The 18,610-nt window shown below is 41.5% G+C and overlaps 2 protein-coding genes across 2 annotated transcripts in view; both read left to right on the forward strand.

Moving 5' to 3' along the window:
• The window catches only part of LOC139424252 (cytochrome P450 3A27), a 28,875-nt gene extending 14,756 nt beyond the window's left edge, over positions 1–14,119 (forward strand). Inside the window, exons 7-13 of the mRNA XM_071175936.1 lie at positions 1,508–1,656; positions 6,544–6,671; positions 7,017–7,095; positions 7,695–7,855; positions 8,108–8,334; positions 8,462–8,624; positions 13,666–14,119. Coding sequence (XP_071032037.1) covers positions 1,508–1,656; positions 6,544–6,671; positions 7,017–7,095; positions 7,695–7,855; positions 8,108–8,334; positions 8,462–8,624; positions 13,666–13,791 — 1,033 coding nt within the window. The 3' untranslated portion in view covers positions 13,792–14,119. The remainder of the gene's footprint in view (positions 1–1,507; positions 1,657–6,543; positions 6,672–7,016; positions 7,096–7,694; positions 7,856–8,107; positions 8,335–8,461; positions 8,625–13,665) is intronic.
• Positions 14,120–16,537: 2,418 nt separating this feature from the next.
• Positions 16,538–18,610, forward strand: part of LOC139424253 (cytochrome P450 3A27-like) — a 70,542-nt gene continuing 68,469 nt past the window's right edge. Inside the window, exons 1-2 of the mRNA XM_071175937.1 lie at positions 16,538–16,850; positions 17,020–17,113. Of these exons, the coding sequence (XP_071032038.1) occupies positions 16,777–16,850; positions 17,020–17,113 (168 nt within the window). The 5' untranslated portion in view covers positions 16,538–16,776. The remainder of the gene's footprint in view (positions 16,851–17,019; positions 17,114–18,610) is intronic.

Below are 18,610 nucleotides of genomic sequence, written 5' to 3' on the forward strand. Positions count from 1 at the left end.
ACATAAGGCAATGCTTCTTGTGAATAGCAAACTCACATTTTGTGTGTTTTTTATAAGGCAGGGCAGCTCAAAACAACATCCCCAATCTCGTCTCATTGATTGGATTCCAGGTTAGCTGACTCCTGACTCCAATTTGTTTTTGGAGAAGTCATTAACCTAGGGGGGTTCACATACTTTTGAATGTTTAAATTATGTATTCATAATAGACAAGAAAAATACAATAATTTGTGTTATTAGTTTAAGAAGACTGTGTTTGTCTGTTGTTGTGACTTAGATGAAGATCAGATCAAATTTTATAACTAATTTATGCAGAAATCCAGGTAATTCCAAAGGGTTCACATACTTTGTCTTGCCAATGTAGTTGTGTGGTCAGTAGATGTGTGGTCAGTAGATTTGTGGTCAATAGTTGAGTGGTTGTGGTCAGTAGTTGTGTGGTCAGTAGATGTGTGGTCAGTAGATTTGGGGTCAGTAGTTGTGGTGAATAGTTGTGTGGTTGTGGTCAGTAGTTTTGTGGTTAGTAGTTGTGGTTGGTAGTTGTGGTCAGTAACTGTGTGGTTGTGGTCAATAATTGTGTGGTTGTGGTCAACAGTTGTGTGGCTGTGGTCAGTAGTTGTGTGGTCAGTAACTGTGTGGTTGTGGTCAATAGTTGTGTGGTTGTGGTCAGTAGTTGTGTGGTTGTGGTCAGTAGTTGTGTGGTCAGTAGTTGTGTAGTCAGTAAATGTGTGATTGTGGTCAGTTGTTGTGTGGTCAGTAGTTGTGTGATTGTGGTCAGTTGTTGTGTGGTCAGTAGTTGTGTGATTGTGGTCAGTAGTTGTGTGATTGTGGTCAGTAGTTGTGTGGTTGTGGTCAGTAACTGTGTGATTGTGGTCAGGAGTTGTGTGGCTGTGGTCAGTAGTTATGTGGTCAGTAACTGTGTGGTTGTGGTCAATAGTTGTGTGGTTGTGGTCAGTAGTTCTGTGGTCAGTAACTGTTTGGTTGTGGTTAGTAGTTGTGGTCAGTAACTGTGTGGTTGTGGAAAATAGTTGTGTGGTTGTGGTCAGTAGTTGTGTGATTGTGGTCAATAGTTGTGTGGTCTGTAGTTGTGTGGTTGTGGTCAGTAGTTGTGTTGTCAGTAGTTGTGTGGTTGTGGTCAGAGGTTGTGGTCAGTAGTTGTGTTGTGGTCAGTAGTTGGGTGGTCAGTAGTTGTGGTCAGTAGTTGTGGTCAGTAGTTGGGTGGTCAGTAGTTGTGGTCAGTAGTTATGCTGTTGTGGTCAGTAGTTGGGTGGTCAGTAGTTGTGGTTAGTAGGTGTGATCAGTAGTTGGGTGGTCAGTAGTTGGGTGGTCAGTAAGTTGTGTAATCAGTAGTTGTGTAATTGTGGTTGTGTTGTAGGTTCTTTGGGCCCTACAGTATGGACGTGGTGACCAGCACTGCTTTCAGTGTGGACATTGTTGTCAGTAGTTGTGTGGTCAGTAGTTGTGTGGTCAGTAGTTGTGTGGTTGGTGGTCAGTAGTTGTGCTTGTGTTGCAGGTTCTTTGGGCCCTACAGTATGGACGTGGTCACCAGCACAGCTTTCAGTGTGGACATTGACTCTCTGAACAACCCTTCAGACCCCTTTGTCTCCAACGTCAAGAAGATGCTCAAGTTCGACCTGTTCAACCCACTGTTCCTCCTAGTCGGTGAGACACACGCATGCGCAGACACACATGGACGCAAAGTTTACTTTTTAATCCTATAAAGTTGTATACCTCTGTATAAGAAGGGTATAACGTCTGACCCTGGGAATTATAGGCCTGTATATATCCTCTATGCAACATCAAAATCGTGCAGGGAATTGTACATGAGCAAATGTATGAATATGTTAAACCTGTTTGGGAAAGGGGGCAGTATTGTCTCCTCCGGATGAGAAGCGTGCCCAAAGTAAACTGCCTGATACTCAGGCCCAGAAGCTAGAATATGCATATAATTGGTAGATTTAGATAGAAAACACTCTAAAGTTTCTAAAACTGTTAAATGATATGGCAGGCAAAGCCTCGAGGACAAACCATCCCCCCCAAAAAGATATTCAGTTTACCACTATTTTCAATGTCTAGTACTATAATTATAAGCCCAAGTCCTCCCAGATTGCAGTTCCTAGGGCTTCCACTAGATGTCAACAGTCTTTAGAAAAAGTTTCAGGCTGGTTTTTGGAAAAAGGACACAGAAGTTGTAGTTTTTCCAGGTGGATGTAGTGTTTCCAAGCGTTTGGAAGAAAGCGCCTTCTTTCTTATTTATCGGCCGGTAAGGAACATACTATTCTCCCTGTCTTAAATTGTATTATTTATTTGCGTATTAGGGTACCTAAGCTTTTCATTTTAAATGTTGTTTGACTTGTTTGTAAAAGTTTATTAGTAACGTTTGGGATTCATTTCGTATGCGTTTTGATGGAGGGAAACTGGATGGATTATTGACTGAGGCGCGCCAGCTAAACTGAGTTTTTATGGATATAAAGAAGGACATTATCTAACAAAATTACCATTTGTGATGTAACTGGGACCTATTGGAGTGCCAACAGAAGAAGATCATCAAAGGTAAGGCATTTTTTTATATCGCTATTTCTGACTTTTGTGTCGCTCTGGTTGAAATGTGTTTTTATGGATATATAGAATGACATTATCTAACAAAAGGACCATTTGTGATGTAACTGGGACCTTTTGGAGTGCCAACAGAAGAAGATCATCAAAGGTAAGGCATTTTTTTATATCGCTATTTCTGACTTTCGTGTCGCTCTGGTTGAAATATGTTTTTCATGTGTTGGTATGCGGGGCGCTGTCCTCAGATAATTGCATGGTTTGCTTTTGCCGTAAAGCCTTCTGGAAATCTGACACGGCGGCTGGATTAGAAGTTAAGCTTTATTTTGATGTATTACACTTGTGATTTTATGAAAGTTAAATATTTATAGTAATTTAATTTGAATTTGGCGCTCTGCAATTTCAGCGGATGTTGTCGAGGTGCTAGCGGCACGGCACGCCTTTCCCAAACAGGTTCTAATGTATGATTTTCAGTCGTGTTTTAGAAAAACACGACTACTTTACTTGACTGACTTCATCAGGAAAGAGATTGATGAGGGAAATCTGTGTGGAATGGTACTGCTTGACCGACAGAAGGCCTTTGATACAGTTAACCACTGTCTCCTAATCTCCAAACTGGAGGCACTGGGGTTGAGCAGTATCCCTCTAGGCTGGGTAAAGTCCTATTTATCAGGAAGGGAGCAAGTAGTAGAGGTTAATGATTCACTGTCTCAGGCAAAACCAATGAGTTGTGGGGTTCCGCAGGGGAGCGTGCTTGGGCCTCTGCTGTTTTTATTGTATATTAATGATATGAAAGATGCTTGTTCTTGCCGTCTTTTTCTTTATGCGGATGACTACACTTCTGGTGTCTCACAAAAGTAAAACTATGTTGGAGAGCATACTTAGCACAGAGTTTACTAACATTAGAAAATAGCTTGGAAATATTAATTTATCTGTACTTAGGGAAAACCTGAAGCAATTATTTTTGGATCCAGACCTAAATTGAGTAGGTCCTCTAAAATCAGAGTGGAGTTAGGTGGGTGAGGTGCTGACTACTCAAACCTCTGTTAGCTACTTGGGATGTATCCTTGATGGAAGCTTGGGAGGTGTGAGCATGGCCAATAAGGTGCTAGGGAAGGTTAATGCCAGGACTAAGTTTTTGGCTAGAAAGTCCAAGATGTTGGATAAGGACTCCATGAAAGTGCTAGCTACTGCCCTCATTCAATGCAATTTTGACTATGCTAGTACTTCCTGGTTTGTGGGCTTACCTAAATTTATGAAGGGGAAGCTCCAGATAGCCCAGAATAAGCTGATCAGGGTAGTGTTGAATGTGAGTCCACATACACACTTAGGCAGGAGCTGCTTTCAGGAACTAAACTGGCTGCCTGTTGAGGCTAGGGTTTCCCAGATTAGACTAGGTTTGGTTTACAGAAGTATTTATGGTCCTGGGCCCAGATATCTACAGTGCCTTGCGAAAGTATTCGGCCCCCTTGAACTTTGCAACCTTTTGCCACATTTCAGGCTTCAAACATAAAGATATAAAACTGTATCTTTTTGTGAAGAATCAACAACAAGTGGGACACAATCATGAAGTGGAACGACATTTATTGGATATTTCAAACTTTTTTAACTAATCAAAAACTGAAAAATTGGGCGTGCAAAATTTTTCAGCCCCCTTAAGTTAATACTTTGTAGCGCCACCTTTTGCTGCGATTACAGCTGTAAGTCGCTTGGGGTATGTCTCTATCAGTTTTGCACATCGAGAGACTGAAATGTTTTCCCATTCCTCCTTGCAAAACAGCTCGAGCTCAGTGAGGTTGGATGGAGAGCATTTGTGAACAGCAGTTTTCAGTTCTTTCCACAGATTCTCGATTGGATTCAGGTCTGGACTTTGACTTGGCCATTCTAACACCTGGATATGTTTATTTTTGAACCATTCCATTGTAGATTTTGCTTTATGTTTTTGATCATTGTCTTGTTGGAAGACAAATATCCGTCCCAGTCTCAGGTCTTTTGCAGACTCCATCAGGTTTTCTTCCAGAATGGTCCTGTATTTGGCTCCATCCATCTTCCTATCAATTTTAACCATCTTCCCTGTCCCTGCTGAAGAAAAGCAGGCCCAAATGATGCTGCCACCACCATGTTTGACAGTGGGGATGGTGTGTTCAGGGTGATGAGCTGTGTTGCTTTTACGCCAAACATAACGTTTTGCATTGTTGCCAAAAAGTTCAATTTTGGTTTCATCTGACCAGAGCACCTTCTTCCACATGTTTGGTGTGTCTCCCAGGTGGCTTGTGGCAAACTTTAAACGACACTTTTTATGGATATCTTTAAGAAATGGCTTTCTTCTTGCCACTCTTCCATAAAGGCCAGATTTGTGCAATATACGACTGATTGTTGTCCTATGGACAGAGTCTCCCACCTCAGCTGTAGATCTCTGCAGTTCATCCAGAGTGATCATGGGCCTCTTGGCTGTATCTCTGATCAGTCTTCTCCTTGTATGAGTTGAAAGTTTAGAGGGACGGCCAGGTCTTGGTAGATTTGCAGTGGTCTGATACTCCTTCCATTTCAATATTATCGCTTGCACAGTGCTCCTTGGGATGTTTAAAGCTTGGGAAATATTTTTGTATCCAAATCCGGCTTTAAACTTCTTCACAACAGTATCTCGGACCAGCCTGGTGTGTTCCTTGTTCTTCATGATGCTCTCTGCGCTTTTAACGGACCTCTGAGACTATCATAGTGCAGGTGCATTTATACGGAGACTTGATTACACACAGGTGGATTGTATTTATCATCATTAGTCATTTAGGTCAACATTGGATCATTCAGAGATCCTCACTGAACTTCTGGAGAGAGTTTGCTGCACTGAAAGTAAAGGGGCCGAATAATTTTGCACGCCCAATTTTTCAGTTTTTGATTTGTTAAAAAAGTTTGAAATATCCAATAAATGTCGTTCCACTTCATGATTGTGTCCCACTTGTTGTTGATTCTTCACAAAAAAAGACAGTTTTATATCTTTATGTTTGAAGCCTGAAATGTGGCAAAAGGTCGCAAAGTTCAAGGGGGCCGAATACTTTCGCAAGGCACTGTAAGTGACTATTTTCCTCGTGGATGCACAATAGATCAGGTGTTGCTGATGTGTGCTTATACAGGTTCAGGAGTAATGCTGGGAAAGGTACTTTCTTGTATACTGGAGCCTCAGAATGGAATGAGTTGCCTCTGCCTATAAATACAACGTCCTCTCTGGACAGCTTTATAAACAAAGTAAAAATATGTTTGATGTCCTCTGTGCCCATATGAATAACCCCTATGATGTAACTGGAATGATGAGATAGATGTTCTTCTTCTCTGTTTTTGGTGAGACAGATGTTCTTCTTCTCTGTTTTTGATGAGACAGATGTTCTTCTTCTCTGTTTTTGATCAGATAGATGTTCTTCTTCTCTGTTTTTGATGAGATTGATGTTCTTCTTCTCTGTTTTTGATGAGATTGATGTTCTTCTTCTCTGTTTTTGATGAGATTGATGTTCTTCTTCTCTGTTTTTGATGAGATTGATGTTCTTCTTCTCTGTTTTTGTTTGATTATTTCTCAGCCATACCGGGTTGGATCTTGTCTAGTCATCTTGTCTGAAGAGGAACACAATGGAAATAAGTCCCAGACTTTATAGTGTGTTATCCTCCATGATTTAACAATGGAAATAAGTCCCAGACTTTATAGTGTGTTATCCTCCATGATTTAACAATGGAAATAAGTCCTAGAATGTATTGTTTGTTATCCTCCATGATCTAACAATGGAAATAAGTCACAGAATGAATTGTCTGTTATCCTCCATGATTTTACTCATGTGCATGTATGGCTTTTTCAAGTTTTATGTGGGCTTGTTTTTTTAAATGGTCAAATTAATAAACTAAACTAAAACTTTCTGTAAAACGTTCCTCTCCTCCTCTCCCGCCCTCCCCTCCATTCCTCTCCTCCCCTCCCCTCCTCTCCTCTTCTCCTCCCCTCCTCTCCTTCTCCAGTTGTGTTTCCCTTCACTGGTCCTATCTTGGAGAAGATGAAGTTTTCTTTCTTCCCGACTGCGGTGACAGACTTCTTTTACGCCTCGCTGGCTAAGATCAAATCTGGACGTGACACTGGGAACTCAACTGTAAACATGTTTTATATTTATATTTGATTATGTTGATATTTTCATCTATACATTTATATTTGTATTGGAATATTCTGTATTTATTTATTAAGATTAGGAAAACCTCCGTAACTAGTAATGGACATCAATATGAAACGTCCATATCGATATCTTGTTGGAATTTAAAAAAGACTATTATTGGGACCCTAATATCTACATTCATATTAGAATCTGTTTATGTTGGTTGTGATTGGACGGGATCCATTAGAATCTGTTTGTGTTGGTTGTGATTGGTCCAGATACAGTGGAATCTGTTTGTGTTGGATGTGATTGGACAGATTTGACCTCATGTCTTTCTGCTTCCAGAATCGGGTGGATTTCTTACAGCTGATGATCGACTCTCAGAAAGGCAGTGACACAAAGACAGGAGAGGAACAGACTAAAGGTACCTGCCGAACAAACACCTGGAAGCTATTGTTACAAACAAACACCCGTAATCTACTGTTACAAACACACACCTGTTACAAACACACACCTGTAATCTACTGTTACAAACACACTTTCCTGTAAACTACTGTTACAAACACACACCTGTAATCTACTGTTACAAACACACACCTGTAAACTATTGTTACAAACACACACCTGTAATCTACTGTTACAAACACACACATGTAAACTACTGTTACAAACACACACCTGTTACAAACATACACCTGTAAACTACTGTTACAAACACACACCTGTAAACTACTGTTACAAACACACACCTGTAAACTACTGTTACAAACACACACCTGTAATCTACTGTTAAAAACACACACCTGTAAACTATTGTTACAAACACACACCTGTTACAAACATACACCTGTAAACTACTGTTACAAACACACACCTGTTACAAACATACACCTGTAAACTACTGAGACACACACCTGGAATCTCTCTCTCTCTCCTTTCCTCTCTCTCTCTCCTTTCCTCTCTCTCTCTCTCTCTCTCCTTTCCTCTCTCTCTCTCCTTTCCTCTCTCTCTCTCCCTCCACAGGACTGACTGATCATGAGATCTTGTCTCAGGCCATGATCTTCATCTTCGCCGGCTACGAGACCAGCAGCAGTACTATGAGTTTCCTGGCCTATAACTTGGCAACCAACCACCATGTCATGACCAAACTGCAGGAGGAGATAGATACTGTGTTCCCCAACAAGGTAACCCCCACACCATGACCAAACTGCAGGAGGAGGTAGATACTGTGTTCTCCAACAAGGTAACCCCCACACCATGACCAAACTGCAGGAGGAGATAGATACTGTGTTCTCCAACAAGGTAACCCCCACACCATGACCAAACTGCAGGAGGAGATAGATAGTGTGGGTGCCAGATGTGGTGAGGTACTGATGTGTGTGTAACCCCGGTGTCAGATGGGGTGAGTTACTGATGTGTGTGTAACCCCGGTGCAGGCTCCAATCCAGTACGAAGCTCTGATGCAGATGGACTATTTGGACTGTGTGTTGAACGAGTCTCTGAGACTGTACCCCATCGCCCCGCGACTAGAGAGGGTCGCCAAGAAGACGGTGGAGATCAACGGCATCGTCATCCCCAAAGACTGCGTTGTCCTGGTTCCCACGTGGACCCTCCATCGTGACCCAGAGATCTGGTCTGAACCTGAGGAGTTCAAACCAGAGAGGTACTGGACCGCACCGTAACCACAATCCAACCATAACACAACCTTAATACAACCACAGTACAACAATAACACAACCACAAATCAACTACGATACAATGTGTAATGTGTCTGCCCTCCCCCTGTCCAGGTTCAGTAAGGAGAACAAGGAGTCTATTGATCCGTACACATACATGCCATTTGGGGCGGGGCCCAGGAACTGTATCGGGATGCGCTTCGCCCTGATCATGATCAAACTGGCCATGGTCGAGATCCTCCAGAGTTTCACTTTCTCCGTCTGCGACGAGACCGAGGTGAGACGCTCACCTGAGCAGACAGAATATGACATCATCAAACATCAGTATCTGTTTCAGCATGGTCACCACCTGTTTTAACATGATCACCTCCTGTTTTAACATGGTCACCACCTGTTTTAACATGGTCACCACCTGTTTAACATGGTCACCACCTGTTTTACATGGTCACCAGCTGTTTTAACATGGTCACCACCTGTTTTAACATGGTCACCACCTGGTTTAACATGGACCTGTTTTAACATGGTCACCACCTGGTTTTACATGGTCACCACCTGTTTTAACATGGACCTGTTTTAACATGGTCACCACCTGTTTTACATGGTCACCAGCTGTTTTAACATGGTCACCACCTGTTTTAACATGGTCACCACCTGGTTTAACATGGACCTGTTTTAACATGGTCACCACCTGGTTTTACATGGTCACCACCTGTTTTAACATGGACCTGTTTTAACATGGTCACCACCTGTTTTACATGGTCACCACCTGTTTTAACATGGTCACCACCTGTTTTTACATGGTCACCACCTGTTTTAACATGGTCATCAACTGTTTCAACATGGTCAGCACCTGTTTTAACATGCACCTGTTTTAACATGGTCAGCATCTGTTTTAACATGGTCACCACCTGTTTTACATGGTCACCTGATTTAACATGGTCACCACCTGTTTTACATGGTCACCTGATTTAACATGGTCACCACCTGTTTTAACATGGTCACCACCTGTTTTTACATGGTCACCACCTGTTTTAAAATGGTCAGCACCTGTTTTAACATGGTCAGCACCTGTTTTAACATGGTCACCACCTGTTTAACATGGCCACCACCTGTTTAAACATGGTCACCACCTGTTTAACATGGCCACCACCTGTTTAAACATGGTCACCACCTGTTTAACATAATCACCACATGTTTTAACATGGTCACCACCTGTTTTAACATGGTCACCACCTGTTTAAACATGGTTACCACCTGTTTTAACATGGACCTGTTTTAACATGGACCTGTTTTAACATGGTCACCACCTGTTTTAACATGGACCTGTTTTAACATGGTCAGCACCTGTTTTAAAATGGTCAGCACCTGTTTTAACATGGTCACCACCTGTTTTAACATGGACCTGTTTTAACATGGTCAGCACCTGTTTTAAAATGGTCACCACCTGTTTTTACATGGTCACCACCTGTTTTAACATGGACCTGTTTTAACATGGTCACCACCTGTTTTTACATGGTCACCACCTGTTTTTACATGGCCACCACCTGTTTAAACATGGTCACCACCTGTTTAACATAATCACCACATGTTTTAACATGGTCACCACCTGTTTTAACATGGTCACCACCTGTTTAAACATGGTTACCACCTGTTTTAACATGGACCTGTTTTAACATGGACCTGTTTTACATGGTCACCACCTGTTTTAATATGGACCTGTTTTAACATGGACCCGTTTTAACATGGTCACCACCTGTTTTAACATGGACCTGTTTTAACATGGTCAGCACCTGTTTTAACATGGACCTGTTTTAACATGGTCAGCACCTGTTTTAAAATGGTCAGCACCTGTTTTAACATGGTCACCACCTGTTTTAACATGGACCTGTTTTAACATGGTCAGCACCTGTTTTAAATTGGTCACCACCTGTTTTTACATGGTCACCACCTGTTTTAACATGGACATGTTTTAACATGGTCAGCACCTGTTTTAAATTGGTCACCACCTGTTTTTACATGGTCACCACCTGTTTTAACATGGACATGTTTTAACATGGTCACCACCTGTTTTAACATGGTCACCACCTGTTTTTACATGGTCACCACCTGTTTTTACATGGTCACCACATGTTTTACATGGTCACCACCCGTTTTAACATGGTCATCACCTGTTTTAACATGGACCTGTTTTAACATGGTCACCACCTGTTTTAACATGGTTATCACCTGTTTCAACATGGACCTGTTTTAACATGGTCACCGCCTGTTTTAACATGGTCACCACCTGTTTTAAAATGGTCAGCACCTGTTTTAAAATGGTCAGCACCTGTTTTAACATGGTCGCCAACTGTTTTAATATGGTCATCACCTGTTTTAACATGGTCACCATCTGTTTAACATGGTCAGCACCTGTTTTAACATTGTCAGCACCTGTTTTAACATGGACCTGTTTTAACATGGTCACCACCTGTTTTAACATGGTCAGCTCCTGTTCAAACAATGTCACCAGCTGTTCTAACATGGTCAGCAACTGTTTAACATGGTCAGCACCTGTTTTAACATTGTCAGCACCTGTTTTAACATGGACCTGTTTTAACATGGTCACCACCTGTTTTAACATGGTCAGCACCTGTTCTAACAATGTCACCACCTGTTCTAACATGGTCAGCAACTGTTTTAACATCATCAGCACCTGTTTTAACATGGTCACCACCTGTTTTAACATGGTCAGCACCCGTTTTACATGGACCTGTTTTAACATGGTCAGCACCTGTTTTAAAATGGTCACCACCTGTTTTTACATGGTCACCACCTGTTTTAACATGGACCTGTTTTAACATGGTCACCACCTGTTTTTACATGGTCACCACCTGTTTTTACATGGCCACCACCTGTTTAAACATGGTCACCACCTGTTTAACATAATCACCACATGTTTTAACATGGTCACCACCTGTTTAAACATGGTCACCACCTGTTTAAACATGGTTACCACCTGTTTTAACATGGACCTGTTTTAACATGGACCTGTTTTACATGTTCACCACCTGTTTTAATATGGACCTGTTTTAACATGGACCCGTTTTAACATGGTCACCACCTGTTTTAACATGGACCTGTTTTAACATGGTCAGCACCTGTTTTAACATGGACCTGTTTTAACATGGTCAGCACCTGTTTTAAAATGGTCAGCACCTGTTTTAACATGGTCACCACCTGTTTTAACATGGACCTGTTTTAACATGGTCAGCACCTGTTTTAAATTGGTCACCACCTGTTTTTACATGGTCACCACCTGTTTTAACATGGACATGTTTTAACATGGTCAGCACCTGTTTTAAATTGGTCACCACCTGTTTTTACATGGTCACCACCTGTTTTAACATGGACATGTTTTAACATGGTCACCACCTGTTTTAACATGGTCACCACCTGTTTTTACATGGTCACCACCTGTTTTTACATGGTCACCACATGTTTTACATGGTCACCACCTGTTTTAACATGGTCACCACCTGTTTTAACATGGTCATCACCTGTTTTAACATGGACCTGTTTTAACATGGTCACCACCTGTTTAAACATGGTCACCACCTGTTTAAACATGGTTACCACCTGTTTTAACATGGACCTGTTTTAACATGGACCTGTTTTACATGTTCACCACCTGTTTTAATATGGACCTGTTTTAACATGGACCCGTTTTAACATGGTCACCACCTGTTTTAACATGGACCTGTTTTAACATGGTCAGCACCTGTTTTAACATGGACCTGTTTTAACATGGTCAGCACCTGTTTTAAAATGGTCAGCACCTGTTTTAACATGGTCACCACCTGTTTTAACATGGACCTGTTTTAACATGGTCAGCACCTGTTTTAAATTGGTCACCACCTGTTTTTACATGGTCACCACCTGTTTTAACATGGACATGTTTTAACATGGTCAGCACCTGTTTTAAATTGGTCACCACCTGTTTTTACATGGTCACCACCTGTTTTAACATGGACATGTTTTAACATGGTCACCACCTGTTTTAACATGGTCACCACCTGTTTTTACATGGTCACCACCTGTTTTTACATGGTCACCACATGTTTTACATGGTCACCACCTGTTTTAACATGGTCACCACCTGTTTTAACATGGTCATCACCTGTTTTAACATGGACCTGTTTTAACATGGTCACCACCTGTTTTAACATGGTCATCACCTGTTTCAACATGGACCTGTTTTAACATGGTCACCGCCTGTTTTAACATGGTCACCACCTGTTTTAAAATGGTCAGCACCTGTTTTAAAATGGTCAGCACCTGTTTTAACATGGTCGCCAACTGTTTTAATATGGTCATCACCTGTTTTAACATGGTCACCATCTGTTTAACATGGTCAGCACCTGTTTTAACATTGTCAGCACCTGTTTTAACATGGACCTGTTTTAACATGGTCACCACCTGTTTTAACATGGTCAGCTCCTGTTCTAACAATGTCACCACCTGTTCTAACATGGTCAGCAACTGTTTAACATGGTCAGCACCTGTTTTAACATTGTCAGCACCTGTTTTAACATGGACCTGTTTTAACATGGTCACCACCTGTTTTAACATGGTCAGCACCTGTTCTAACAATGTCACCACCTGTTCTAACATGGTCAGCAACTGTTTTAACATCATCAGCACCTGTTTTAACATGGTCACCACCTGTTTTAACATGGTCAGCACCCGTTTTACATGGTCACCACCTGTTTTAACATGGTCAGCACCTGTTTTAACATGGTCAGCACCTGTTTTAACATGGTCACCACCTGTTTTAACATGGTCAGCACCTGTTTTAACATGGTCACCACCTGTTTTAACATGGTCACCACCTGTTTTAACATGGTCACCACCTGTTTTAACATGGTCACCACCTGTTTTAACATGGTCAGCGCCTGTTTTAACATGGTCAGCGCCTGTTTTAACATGGACCTGTTTTAACATGGTCACCACCTGTTTTAACATGGTCACCACCTGTTTTAACATGGACCTGTTTTAACATCGTCACCATCTGCTTTAACATGGTCACCACCTGTTTAACATGGTCACCTCCTGTTTTACATGGTCACCTCCTGTTTTAACATGGTCACCTCCTGTTTTAACATGGTCACCACCTGTTTTTAACATGGTCACCACATGTTTAACATGGTCAGCACCTGTTTAACATGGTCACCACCTGTTTTAACATGGTCAGCACCTGGTTTAACATGGTCTGTTATTCTCTATAGATCCTGTTGGAGATGGACAACCAGGGTTATGTTCTGTTATTTTAATCTCTATAGATCCCTCTGGAGATGGACAACCAGGGTCTGCTGATGCCAAAACGACCAATCAAACTGAGGCTGGAGGCCCGTAGAAACACCCCTAGCAACACCACCGCTACCACTCTGAAGAGTCCAACAACGTGACCAAATGCAGGAGCACCCTACCCTGGAGTACCTCTCTCTCTCTCTCTCTATCTCTTCCCCCTCTCTCTCTCTTTTCCCCCTCTCCCCCCCCCCCCCCCCCCCACACAAAAGGGCTTTACTACAGACAGAAAAACTCCTCCGCAAGCCCCCTCACCCCGCTAATGAAAATTTCTGGTATCTTTTATTTCAGCTCATGAAACATTTTTGTTCAACTGCCTCTCTATCTATCTATCTATCTATCTGTCGATCGGCTACTGAATATTCAGTCCTTATCCTGACCCTGCTATGGGCTACTGAATATTCAGGCTGGGATTCAATAGGCTACTTAATTAATATGATTAATTATTAAATATGAATATGATTCAAAAATAATATGATTAAAAAATTGTCATTCCAAAATAGAATCTTTACTGTCTGTTGAGATGATCCCTGCAGCTGCTTGGTTTTAACTTTAATCATCACACACCAATAAAATCATCACACTAATGAACAAGGTCGTCTGTGTATTCATTAACATTCATAAGACAAAACTTAAGACACAAACACACACAAATACATGAGAACAATGAATATAGATTGATTTGTGTTATTTATCAAGACATACTGTATTTATAATGTCATTCAGCTAGGCCTAATTGTAGTGTTACGACTTGGTCATCCACACACGTTTCTTTTCAGATCCCAATACCGCCCCTGTGTGGCCGTTGGATGTAAATACACAACCCATTACAAACTATTAATCCACTTTCCACATTTTCTAGCTCTTGTACTTGTACTTTCTGCATTCATAAAAACAGTGCAGATAATGGTCGCAAAGTTCACCCCCTTCACATAGAGCAAAGTTCACCTCCTACACACAGAATAAAGTTCACCCCCTTCACATAGAGCAAAGTTCACCTCCTTCACATAGAGCAAAGTTCACCTCCTTCACACAGAATAAAGTTCACCCCCTTCACATAGAGCAAAGTTCACCTCCTTCACACAGAGCAAAGTTCACCTCCTTCACATAGAGCAAAGTTTACCTCCTTCACATAGAGCAAAGTTCACCTCCTTCATATAGAGCAAAGTTCACCTCCTTCACATAGAGCAAAGTTCACCTTCATATTTCGATACTAAACAAACAGTGATCAGCTCAAATTAAAAACCATTTCTGGTTCTGACCCAGAACCAATGCCATGTGTCACGTACATGCCATCCGGTTCCTGGATCCGAGTATTAGCCCTCTCCCTTCCAAGGGCAGAGTCTGTTCAGTACCTTTTGAGGAAAGAAAGGAATCAGAAAAACATTTTGAATCAGAGATAATCTTGCAGCTCATTGGAACACCAGGATCACATCTTACATCATACTCCTAGTGCCACCTAGTTTAATACATTTGAATGTGATCTATGGCCTTATTTAGGATCCTTGGAGATGGAGAGACATACCTGAGTTTATCCCAGTAGAAACTCTCATTTTGCTCTGTGCTTCCTTTTAGTTCTTAAACGTTAAACTGTTTTCCGTAATGAATCTGCCCCTGCTCTCTCTGTCAATCATTCACCATCCCTCCCTGCTTCACTTTCACCTCTCACACAGTCTCCCTCCTATCTCCTTATTGCGTGTGTGTTGAACAACATTTTTACAACAATAGTAGAATCGGCTGTTCGGGTTCAAAATAAAAGTTGCCCATTGAAACGGATATAAATTGTGGAATCGTGCCACGATTGGACAATATAATCAGTCCCTCCAGGTGTCCAAGATCGCACAATTCAATGCCAAATCAACCAATCAGTGCATATTGCGCGAGTGCTCGCAATTTTGACCAATCCTCTCACCATTAGTGCATAAAATGATCCAATCAAAAGCGGCTTCGTAATTTTGACCAATTATTACCGTGGCAAAGGGCCCAAAATGTATTCTGCTTAAAATCGGCCAATCACTGAGCACATATTACTTTTTATTGCTTTACATGAAATTAACGTGAAAAGAAACATCACAAAATGTATCTCAGAATTTCGTAAAAATCAACTATTTTTGTTTTTATAAAACAGCTGAACAAGTTTGGAATATGTTATATAAACTCAACGTAAACAATAATTAGTTAATTTGACACCACAAAAAATGTGTTGAAATTGCACTGTATAGTTTTCAGGACTGCAACATACCTTCAACGTACAGCCTGGATCATGGGGTACCAGCCTTATGGGTCTTGGGTTCATGACTTATCGTACCAGCCTTATGGATCCTGGGTTCATAACAGGGGGTACCAGCCTACTCATTGACACCCACAGATTACAATTATAAAGAGTTTACACAAATATTAGCATCGCAGCTCTTATTGCAGGACTTTAACTGTGGGAAATCGCCTGGCCTCATATTTTAATGTACAGCCTTACCTATGTAATTCTGAGGTGATTTCCCACAGGTAAAGTCCTGCAATAAGAGCTAAGACGCCAATATTTGCATAATCTCTTCACATTTCGTGGACCCAAGATCCAGAGGTTACGCTGTACAGTGCAATAGAAGTCTGTCTCAATGCAATTCTAATACAGCCACTGTTGGACTTCAACTATTTTTCGTGTGTTAAATTAACTACTCATTGTCTTTTGTTTAATTCATATAACAACATTCCAACCCTGTTCAGCATTATCTTGTCCAAATATGGCATTATATCCACTATTTTTATCCGTTTGCATCAGTTTCAGTATGGGACTTTTATTTTGAAGGCGAAACGCAAATTCCATTGTTGCTCATCCTTATTCTAGCTAGCATCACACAGGTGCTTTTCCGACAGGATACAATAATAACTTGTACGGTCTCAAACATAGTACGGAGAAGAGCAGTGGTCGGTAGTTGAGATCTACCGTGTGCACAGAAGAACCAAACTAGAACCGGACAGAAAAAACAACTCAAAACCTGACAGACCATCGGAGAAGTGAACTCGAACGAGTCTGAGAGAAAACAGAGCCTTTGTTTTCAGAAGCAGCAGGGAGCCGAACCGGAGGAAAGATGATGAGTTTTCTACCATACTTCTCCGCTGAGACCTGGACCCTCCTGGCCCTCCTCATCACCCTCATTGTAGTGTAAGAACTTACATCAAATCAAATGTTATTTGTCACATTTATCGTAGTTAAAAGGTGTAGACTAACAGTGAAATGCTTAGTTAGGGGTCCTTTTCCAACAATGCAAGATAAGATATATATTGTATAATTCTCAAGAACATACTGATAGTTAACGTGTGTGTGTGTACAGGTACGGGTACTGGCCCTATGGTGTATTCACTAAGATGGGTATCCCTGGTCCCAAACCCCTACCTTACTTTGGCACAATGTTGGAGTATAGAAAGGTTAGTACCCATTCAGAATAAATATCTCTCTCATATTTTAAACAACAGTGTTATTTCCCCCCATGTAAAGCAATGCATTGAGAAGGAAAAAGAGGATTAGCCGGTTGTTTTAACAATAGATAAATGAAAGGTTATATGAGATTTGATCAGTCTAGAAGTTGTATTATTGACCCTGGGGACCATATAAAATAACAAACCCTCCTCAACCACTGACACAATCAGTCTACTACCGGAGAATATCAACACCAAACACATTGGTTCACCGTTCCACGGGAGCGGACAGTACACAGCATACCATAACGTTCTGAATAATGGCCAAGTCTACCTCGCTCCTTATTCTACTGAACCGCTTAGGCGTAACAAACACAAGTCCAACATTTATCGGAAACTGTTAAACTACCTGTTCACTACCCTCCTGCTCTCCGGGGATGTACAACTCAATCCTGGGCCCAATATCACCGAGCCAGTGATACGCACCGGAGTGGAGAGCGGTGGATGGCCTCGTCCACTGGTCGTCGCCGCTGTGGAGGTGGGTGAGTGCTATGGTCCTATGGTTTCTCTCGACTCACCCGGCTCCAGGATAGATTTTGACTCTTCAAACATACCAGAGTCGTTATATGCGATCTCTGACTCTGTTTCTGGTACGCAAGCTATTTTAATTAGTTCCCCGCATCCAGTGCAAGCGGGAGGGATTGTTAATTGCGCTACCGAACTGCCCCTAATCAAAACGAAACAAAACGGCCTAAACCCAGCCGTCAGAAAACACAGAAAATTTTACTTTTTTCAATGTGTCAATCACTCTCGAGTCATCTGGGACCCACGAGCTAAGCCCAAGGGACTATTAGGGGGGCACTTGAACATTCGTAGTGTCATTCCAAAAAGTGATCAAATTCAACATCTACTCACAGACTCCAACCTTGACTTTCTCTGCCTCTCAGAGACATGGCTCCATAAACACTCTCCATATGCTGCTTTGATTGTGCCTGGCTACAATGTTTTCAGGAGAGACAGGATTGAAGGAAGAGGAGGGGGTGTGATGATTTACATTAAAGAACATATCCGATGTAAACAAATTGAGTGGTCATGTGATAATGAACTAGAATGTATCGGCCTGAACGTTACACTGTCTCCCCAAATGTCTTTTACCCTCATTGGAATGTATAGGCCACCTTCCACCAAAAGTGTGTTTTTTGATCAGTTTAATACCATGCTTAGGGAATGTGATTTTGGGAAAGAGGTCATCTTAATGGGAGATTTTAACATTAATTATGAAGACAAGTGTTGTAGGAAAACCCTCAAACGAATCACTAATATCTTTGACCTTACACAGCTAGTTAAAGGGCCAACCAGGGTGACTTGTTGCTCTAAAACACAGATTGATTTGGTGTTCAGTAATAAACCAGAGAGAGTGACTAAATCATTCAATATGGTTACTGGGCTATCTGATCACAATCTGACACTTATAGCCAGAAAGCTGTCTAAGAGCAGGTTTAACCT

This window comes from Oncorhynchus clarkii, chromosome 13 (genome assembly GCF_045791955.1).
Source record: "Oncorhynchus clarkii lewisi isolate Uvic-CL-2024 chromosome 13, UVic_Ocla_1.0, whole genome shotgun sequence".
NCBI lineage: Eukaryota > Metazoa > Chordata > Actinopteri > Salmoniformes > Salmonidae > Oncorhynchus > Oncorhynchus clarkii.